Source organism: Fulmarus glacialis, unplaced genomic scaffold (assembly GCF_000690835.1).
Source record: "Fulmarus glacialis isolate BGI_N327 unplaced genomic scaffold, ASM69083v1 scaffold42322, whole genome shotgun sequence".
Taxonomy (NCBI): Eukaryota; Metazoa; Chordata; class Aves; order Procellariiformes; family Procellariidae; genus Fulmarus; species Fulmarus glacialis.
The window spans coordinates 3,623-12,908 of NW_009196681.1; the positions used below are offsets into that span (position 1 = coordinate 3,623).

Below are 9,286 nucleotides of genomic sequence, written 5' to 3' on the forward strand. Positions count from 1 at the left end.
GAGCCAAATGCAGAAGCTGGGGGTTTGCTTACTTTACAAAAACAGTTTTTGGGCGGGATTCAGTATCCAAGAACCATCTTGCTAGCTGGGACCTGGCAGCATCCTTGAATTCCTGCAGTTGATTATCTTAATGACCTGAGCTACTCCTTCAGCACAAACCAAACAGAATATCACTTTCATTCCTCACCTACTTCTTTGTTTGTATTCTGTGTCTTTTTAGGCAGATTTTTTGAAAGGATTACCGGTCTACAACAAAAGCAACTTCAGCAGATTCCATGCGGATTCTGTATGTAAAGCATCAGTAAGTATTGCCACATCCTGGTGCTTTGGGGGAAGGTTTTCTTGCACGGCTCAAAAGATGCTAGAGTGAAATAAACTTGAAATGAGTATTTTGTTTCTTAAAAAACATGTATGGTCACAGCTGATAGCTCATGAGTTGAGATTGGCAAGGAAAACTTCCTGCCTGCTTTGGTGAGGAATGTGTCATCACATCAGCCAAACCACATCTGTGATGCTTTCTTTATATATACGTTCTTTAGTAATAGTCTTATACCCTGAAAAACACATGAAAAATAGACCTTCTTCTTTATATGTGTGTTTTAAAAAGCTGTAGCCGCACAGTGTCACGTAACAGGGCAGAATATCACAATGCATTTGTAGCCTGCGTTAATTAGGGTCTTTTGGTTGGTTTAGCTGTGGTTGGGTTAAAAATCACCTTTTTGCTGTCTTTATTCTGTAACTGTTCTAATTCTTCTACAGAATAGAAGACCATCAGTGTATCTTCCCACGAGAGAATATCCATCTGAACAAAGTAAGTCTGCACCGCTAATGTTTTGAGTTTTTTAATAACTTTATTCTGTTATAATATTAAAAATCTGGCATACACATAACCTCCCTTATTTTAACTTCAAATCAGGTGATATTATTGAACTGTCACCACAGTGATTAGCAGTGTATGTCTAGTTATTGTTTTTTGTGCATTTCCTCTATCCTTATTAAGAGATTGGTGTTCCTGCATACTGTCCTTTTATTAAAAAGGACTGTGCTTAGTACGTGAAGTAATGTGGTGATTACTGCACCGTTTTTAAAAGTCATCTTTAAAATGACCTCAGTATGTTTCTTTCCCTTTTTTTTGGCAGTCATAGTAACAGAAAAGACAAATATACTTTTGCGTTATTTACATCAGCAGTGGGACAAAAAGGTACGGTTGTGTTTTCTTAATATTTTGTCTTGATTTGTTGACTTGGGCTAATTGAGCTGAATATTGATCACAATCAAAATATTGAAGATTAGTTAAAAGAAAGTGCGAACTGCACTTCAGCAAAAGAAAGTGTAAGGAGGCTCTGTCTCTGCACAACACTTCTTCTTCAAAAAAAAAAACCCCACAACTTTTTCTTCCCTTTCAATATAAGCGACATTAACTCAGCGTTTAGTCTAAAACTTGAGAGGTTGCAGTTACATCTCCCAGTTACTGCAGTTTTCCTTTGTGACCTTGGCAAATTGGTCTCCCTGTGACTTGGCGGCTACTTTACAGCTAGAGTAAAGCTGCTCTTACCTCCCAGGACTGTTAGGAGAAGATGGATGAGATTGTGCAGAATGTGAATGCACTACTGAGGCTGTGTAAGTACCTTGGGTACAAAATCTGAGCTCTCGTATGAGGAACATCCAAATTAGTACGCTCTAGCTAGCGTTTGAGACTAGGAAGCCGGGATACCTGCGTTGGGAGTACTCAGAACAAGGCAGTGACTTAGGAGTGGAGACGTCGAAGCAGTGAGTGTAATCATGGGCAGAGTAGAGGTTGCGGAAGAATGCGGAGAGAGGCAAAATTATAAGGAACTTTGAAGCTGAAAAGAAGGTATTTGTGTGTGACAGAAGGCTTTGGGAGATTTTGATAAGTTCAGGGACTGACTCAGAGCAGTGGGAAAGAGGATCTTACTCATGTTTATGCAGCATTTGAGATCTATAAATAAAAGGTGCTGAGATCAATGATTCGTGTTTCGGTCCCACCCTCAAATTTGAAGAACAATCTAGAAGGACCACCTTTTGGCTTTGGGCAAAATCCTCTTCAGTGTTTGTTCCAGTGTGTCGGTTAGGTCATCACAGCACTATATTCCATCCGAAAACTTTTACAAACAAGAATTTGTTCTACCGACACTAGCTCTGGAGAGTTTCACTGTGGCTTTCTCTGTCCCAACAGAATGCAGCAAAGAAGAGAGATCAAGAGCAAGTGGAAATAGAAGGTGAGAATTCGGCACCACCACGGAAAATCGCTCGGACAGACAGCCAGGATATGAACGAGGACACTTAAACTCTTGGCTTTCTCCTCTACTACTTTGCAGGCGCTTCCTGTTTTGTCTCAAAGTGTGTAAATTTTGCCCCTTGCCCCCATCTCTCACCCCTCCACTATGCAGCCCAAACCACTTCTGACTTCATAGGAGCCAATGTATTTATTTTTTTTTCCTCTCAATTTTTTATTTATGCCGTAAAACTTACGGAGCAGTGGTGGAACAATTCAGTAAATGATGTAGTATAACCTTAGTTCCTCCTTTCTAAAAATATACACTGTCACTTTCACAGGTTTTGTTGAATCTGTTACCTAATCAACCAGGTCTAGCTATGGGAGCCTGGTAGGAGACGTGGGTTATTACGACCCCTTCAGTGGTATAGGCTTTCCGATTCATGTACCCGTTGACATATTACAAGTGGTTAACTCTTCTTTGGATGTGCCCAGTCCAGCCATAAGTGTGGGGCCTCACTATTTTTCACGAATATTCTGAAACTGGCACTGCACTAAAAAAATCATGGGTGTCATTTAGGGTTATGTTGCTCTTAGCAAACGTGTCGTCAACTTGATATATCAGTTGTATTCTTTTGGTCTGTTCTGTAAGGGCCACGGCCATTTGGCAGCGTACATTATCTCATGCATCAGTGGTCATGGAGAATTCAAGTGAAAGGTGTGTTGCTTTTGTTGCTCTTAAATTCTAACCGCCTCTTGGTCTTGAACGGACTGATATGTGCAACTTCTCCGCTGGAATAAAAGGATACTTTTATCCTATTCTGAGTATTTGATCAACAGTGTATTTAAGCAGCAGCTGATGGAATGGAGTTGGGTAGGCACCCTGCAGGCAGCGCTTGGCTGGATAAGCCTGGGAGCACCTCGGCAACTAGATCTAGTTCTCTGTCTCAACTGCCGGCTCTGAATAATGGTACGTTATATTTTCCTGTGATGCCGGCATGTCTGGAACGGAGTCCAGGACTTGGAGTTGATCAAAATGTGAGCTTCCATGGTCTCTGATGAAGACCAATCTCTTTTGGACTGTGACAGTTCGGTGCCTGTTGCCTGTAACCCTTCACTGACTCTTCAGTAAGAGCCAAAATGGAGACCCGTAAGTCGTCTAGTGGATTCAGAGGTTCAGAGACTAAAAGGAAATGAGCATCGTCCCTTGAAGGGGACAGGAAAGGTGTAGCTTAGTAATGATGTCTTGTCTGCTTTAACGTAAGGAGCTGACTTCACACTGTGTTAGTTTGAATTGTTGCATTTATAGCTGTGTTTTTTCGCCGTTGACAAATCCTAAACACCAATTCAAGAAATCGCACGAACGTTTTTCTAGAGATCCTGAATAAGCCTCGTTCCGAGTGGCTGCAGTGGCCGCGAGCTTTGAGGGTTTCTGCTGTCCCCTTCTCCAGGGCATCCCCGTCCAACCTGGGGACGCCACGTGTTCAGGTTTGGGGGTGAAGGGAACACGAAGGGAGATAAACTGTTGCTGACGACCGTACGTTGCAAGGCAGAACCTTAGGAAGAGCAGGGCACAGCTCATGTTGCATTTTTAAATGTACATTAGGCACCAAGTTTCTGATGCAGTGAGTGAATTTAACTTAACACTGAGTAGTTTAGAACTTTGTATCTGCCTCAAAAAACATTACCTTTTTGCTATGGCAGTAACCTCCAAATTACTGGAATGTCGTTGAAAATGCCAACTGTGTTGGTGAAGATAAAACACACTTGGGTTTCCGTGTGATTTACTGGCGATTGCAAGAGGACTCCTCCCAGAGTTATGCTGTCAAAAAGTGCTTTTGTGCAAGGTGCAAGACGTTGACTGAAGATGCCGTGTTTGCGTCCAGCCTCGCAGGGATTATCTGAAGCTGAAACTGAAGAATCCTTTGAAGAGCTGTGAGATACCAAAAGAGGAAACGAACGTGCAGCTGGTGGTAAAGTGTGACCAATTTGTGTGTTTAGCAAAGCTTGAGAGCTGCAACCTTGCAGTAATGTTTGTACAGTGCTTTAAAGTTGTAAAATGCTGTATAATTCTTGATTGATATGGCAAGGTTTGAGCTTTGCTGACTTCTCTGCTAGACAGAGTGATGTACTATTAAAGAGAGTTGGCAGTTCCTTCCTGTTGTAAACCCCCGTCTTTGTTCCCTCCGTGTCTTTTAAAAATGATCTTGTTGGTTATGGGAGCCTTTGAAATACTTCGGATATTTTTAGGAGGTTAAAGAAAGTTGCCTTTTTAAAGTAGTTCTGAAGTGATGGAGAAACAAGTCTTCAAAGGGACGTGACTTTAAGTGTCAAGCTGGTTTGTGTTTTTTTTGCATTGGTGGCTGTGTACAGGCAGTATGGATTTCTGATACCCACAGTGAGTCTTTCTACATCCCATCCGATCTGAAGCGGGAGCTCCCTTCCTCCCTCCTTCCTTCTCCAACTCACTTTCCATGCTGCTACTGGCTCAAGAGTGCTGTCCTCAAGCTATTGCACTTTGATCCTGTATTCACGTCTGTTTAATACATGGTAAGTGTATTGGGTTTGAATGTTGCATGGAAGATCTTATTTGCCTAACTGTGACTTCCTGGTGCCTTAGTGCATTGAAAACAACAAAAAAAGTTTAAAAAAAACAAACCCTGGGTTTTTGCTGACCGCACTGTTTGTATAATACCTAGCTCCTCTGACTTCCAACTCTTGTTACGAAGTGACTGAGATTTAGTGACCCTCAGGGGTTTTTTGTATATGTCTGCATAGTGGTATTTTTATTGTTTCTGTTAACAATGTATACTAAAGGTTTGGGTTTTTTTAATGAAAACTTGAGATACTTGTCAGAGATCAGAATTTTGGTTTTTTAGTTGAATAGTGCATCTTTTTTCAAAAGTCAAAGCAGCAGAAACGTGTTTCTTGATATTAGGGGACGATGAGTCCGTCTAGGAGCAGCCCCTTCCAGCAGACCGTCGTGTTCGCAGGTGTCTGTCCTGTATTAAACAGCGCTGGAGCTTGTGCCTGATGCAAGCAATTAGATGTATGCTGGGTAAGTTTAGAATATTAAAAAGTTAGGCACTGCCTTTTTCTAACATAAAAATACACTAGTGACTGATGTGCAGGGAAAGTAAAGTTTTGTTTAGGTTGATTCTTGATAGGATATGATCACTTCTTTTTTTAGGGGAGAAGTAGTAACAAAAAATGCTCACGTGAGAGTTAGAGATGGGAAAATGTTGAAAGAAAGGATAGACTTGAACATGTTCTGTCCTCCGCTGTGAATTCACAGGTAACTCTGAGCAGCAAAGTCTGTGTTCATTGTTTGCATTGATGGTTGACTCCTGGAGTTTGCTGGGTCAGTTTATTTTGTCGGAGAATGTTCAGTCAGGTAACCTTGGCATGTTCAGCTTTCAAGGTGTTTCCTCTTTCTGTCCTTGGAAGTTTTTCGAGACCCTAACAAACGAGGCCCTGAGCAACCGTTCGGTATCACCCGTGCTTTGAGCAGGAGGCTGGAGGCGACCTCCCGGGGTCCCTTCCAACCGATAAATACCGGGAAGTGCAAAATGCAGCAGAACCCGTGGCTGGAAGGTTTGTTTTTGTACGAAGCTGGCAAGCTGTGGAGGACTGTTAGCAAAGCTTATGGAGTTTGCAAGCATGTGCAAAAGTTTTTGACAAGCGCTGAAACTACATTGTGCTATGACAAACAGCGAGCGGCAGGATGGAGATCCAGACCGGGAGGGAAGGGAGCTGCTCAGCTCCCGATCTGCCTGAGGCTGCGACTCAGCTTAGACCGAGGCTGTCGTGGGTTTAAACTCTTTACCACAGGAGTATTTAAGGTGGGCAGAAGTTTTTAGATGCATTTCACTAAGAGGATGTTTTTAGATGCATTTCACTAAGAGGATGCATGTAGGTGCATTTCACTGTAAGAGGACAGGCTTTTAGAGTCATTTAGATATGTTAGATGTGATTTAAAAAAAAAAAAAAAGACTTGTTTTCTTAGCCTTGGCCAGACATGAAGCACCAGCAGTGTACTGGTTTGGATGTCTGGGATGCACGTCCCGATGAGTGTTGGGAGCTGGTTGCTGAGCTGGGTTGTGATGAAACCAAAGGACACGCTTAACCTGAACGCTGTCTTCTGTCATCCTGGTAAATGTGTCAAGCTGTTAGTGAACTCCACGTGCGCGCAGTTTGGGGTGGTACCGACAGCTCTGCGTGGGGAAGACTGTGAAGCTGGCTTTGGAGTAGGATCGGCTGGAAAATGGGTTTCCTTCCCTCTCCAGTGCGTGCCTTATGCAGCAGTTCAGTTGTCGGTGTTTGGGCTGTTTCCTGTGAGGCAAATTTTGAACACGCAGGACATAAATCTTAAAATTTTTGCTCTATACTAGGTAGTTATAATGGGTGTAACTTCAAAGCTTTATTTTTTGGTGAGCTCCTTGATACTGGCCTTAAGGGCAAAGACTAAACAGGAGTCTTGGATTTTTTCTGACACTGCAGCTATCAGCTGTGTCACCGCTTACCGTTTCCTGGCTTGTTTGTATACCACTAGCTTCATTTTTTGTTTTTAAGATTTTTAAAAAGACCTGCATATCTATAATAAGAAAACCAATTTGTTTTCCTGGATTAATGACATCAGCCTGGCAGCAGAGGAATTGTGTGACGCACTGACCGTGACCAGAGGGGTTCCAGCTGATCTCTCTCTATGTCAGGTTTTGTCTTACGTTTTTTGATGTGTAACAGAGAGTGGGAAATCCTTTTCTTTAAAGAAGAGAGGGTTGCATTTACCTGGGAGCAGCTAAGGGTGTTTTTGGGAGCAGTGCAGAGGATGTGCTGGCCGCTGTGCCCAGAAGGGGGTATTGCATCATGGCTTTGGTTAAGCACAAAATGACCTTCATGCCGTGCTGACTGCGCTTTCGGGTTTCTCTGCTGCTGGTTCACAACGTCTGCGCACTGACAGCGGAGAGTGCAGCCCCGGGGTCTTGTCTAACAGCTGATCTGGGATGTTTGCTGCTAGTAATCACCCGAAAAGGCTGAGTCAGCAGGCTATCCAGGTGGACTGGCTATGCCGGCTGACAGCTTACTTATGGGTCTAATGGTCGCGTCCAGCCTACACTGAATGACTTACTGTCACAGCATCGGCTTGCAGAGCTCGTCCTGAAACCCATGTGCTGGCAGCAGAGTTATATTTTATATAAAAGATGTGTGTCATCTTGAGAGTTTAATGTCCAGGAGGAGATGGGAATTCTAGAACCTCATCTTTTTTTAACTACTGGGGAAAAAAAACACCTTCTAGATATTGAAAGGGCCGAACCTGGCCTGCAGGGAAGAACATCTTCGTAACTGAAACAAGGGAATGAAATACCAGCTTTCAAATTCTCTTTAACACTGAGATTCTGTTTTTAAAGGCAAAACTTTTCCTAATGTGTCCCCAAATATGAAGAACTAAGGCTCCCTACATGTGTGATTTTAGAATTGGGTTGTTCTAGGAATTAAAAAAAAAAAAAGTCTTGCTGGCTTTATTGGCTTATATGCTTTTTGAGGAGCCTGGGTGACTTTAACCTTTGTGGTAGAGTTCCAAGTTTTGCTGATGTAAACCTGGAAGTAAGTATTCAGCTGGTGATGGGCAGCACTGGTAAAACTTGACCCTATTTCAAATCAGGATTTTTTTCGTATGGGAGGTGGCTGGCTGAGTCGGTTGGGTGACACAGGGCACGCCTGTGGGACCAGCATTTGCTGCTGCGAACGCTGCGGTTGCAGATGAGGTTTCCCACAGGTCATCGCCTGCTCTTCTGCTCCTTCCCCTAACCAACTCCTCGGCAGGCGAGAGACGGCCCCGCTCCTCGGCTCCCCCACCAAACTCGCCAGCCCTGTAGGAAAGCAAAGCTGCCCGACAGCTGCCTCGTGCACGACGAGGATGGTAATTTGTGCTCTTTGTGCTGTAACTCTGCTTTTAATTTCCTCGCCTTTGAGACCGAAGCCAACTTTATTTGGCTAGCAACTAGCAGTAACGTTTCACTTTACCTCGTTGCTACCAGCTCCATAAACATCCCCAGGACGACTCGTCCCTGTTTGCTCTTCAGTGAATCGCCGTGCTGTCATCCCTGGGATGTTGCTAACGCACACAGTGCTTTTATTTTTTTTGAGAGACATGATGTTGGACAGTCTAACAGGTCAAATACTCTCCCCTGCTTTGATAAGCAGCATGCGTGTGTGAGTGTGAAAAGGGGTGAGGGGCTGGGGAGCATCGAGGCAGCGGGGTGAGCTGGTGGAGAGCAGGACTAGCTCTGGTTTGTTCCTTAACGATGGCTCTCGGGGGTGCGGGGACATGGGATGACTAATCACTTACTGTAAGAAATAGCATGAAATCTGAATGGATGGTCAGAGCTGAGTCACTGCGTTCTCTGTGCTATAGTTGTGCCGATTTCCAAACGCATTCATTTCTTATTAATCAGCACACAGTGCACCATTAACAGGCTTTATTGGGTGTTTTTAGTTAAACTACCCCGTCCTTGGCCAGTCACACATCACGGCTGAGTGTCTGTGAGCGGCTCAGAGCTTTCTGTCGTCCGCAGCTGCTTTTAACTCCTCCGGTCCGTTCCGCACACGTAATCCCAGGCTGGTTTTTGCAATGCAGCGTCGAGCCTGTGAGTCTGTGTTACTTCCAACCTGTCTTTTCAGCTTGAATTTTCCTCTTTTGCAAAAATACTGTCTTGTGGGGCTGGGAGAAGGTGGTTTTTCCTGAAAGCCGCATGTTGGCAGAAGGGCTGCCCTCGTGGAGTGACTGTAAATACACTGTTGGTCGAATGTCATGGCCATTGGATTTTTTGCATTTATTTTTAAACTATTCCATGTTTGATACTGTGTATAATAAATTTGCAGAATTTAGAGGATTATAACTTTCTTCATTCTTCCTCTACCTGACAATACGCGCGAGAGCTGTGGTGTGGCTGCCGGAAGGCGCTTGGCATTGAACCACACTGGTGGGGCTTGTCCTTGTGTCGCCGTCTCGGAGCTTTGCCCTGTGTTAGAGGACTGTGAAGGGTGACA

At 43.9% G+C, this 9,286-nt stretch overlaps 1 protein-coding gene across 1 annotated transcript; it reads left to right on the plus strand.

Moving 5' to 3' along the window:
* Positions 1–220: 220 nt before the first annotated feature.
* On the plus strand, positions 221–3,047 carry DDA1 (DET1 and DDB1 associated 1; the record flags this gene model as incomplete). The annotated part of the gene is made up of 4 exons (XM_009572281.1): positions 221–301; positions 760–811; positions 1,140–1,201; positions 2,198–3,047. Coding segments are annotated over 4 exons (306 nt in total), but the record flags the coding sequence as incomplete, so codon positions are not given.
* Between the last annotated feature and the right edge of the window lie 6,239 nt (positions 3,048–9,286).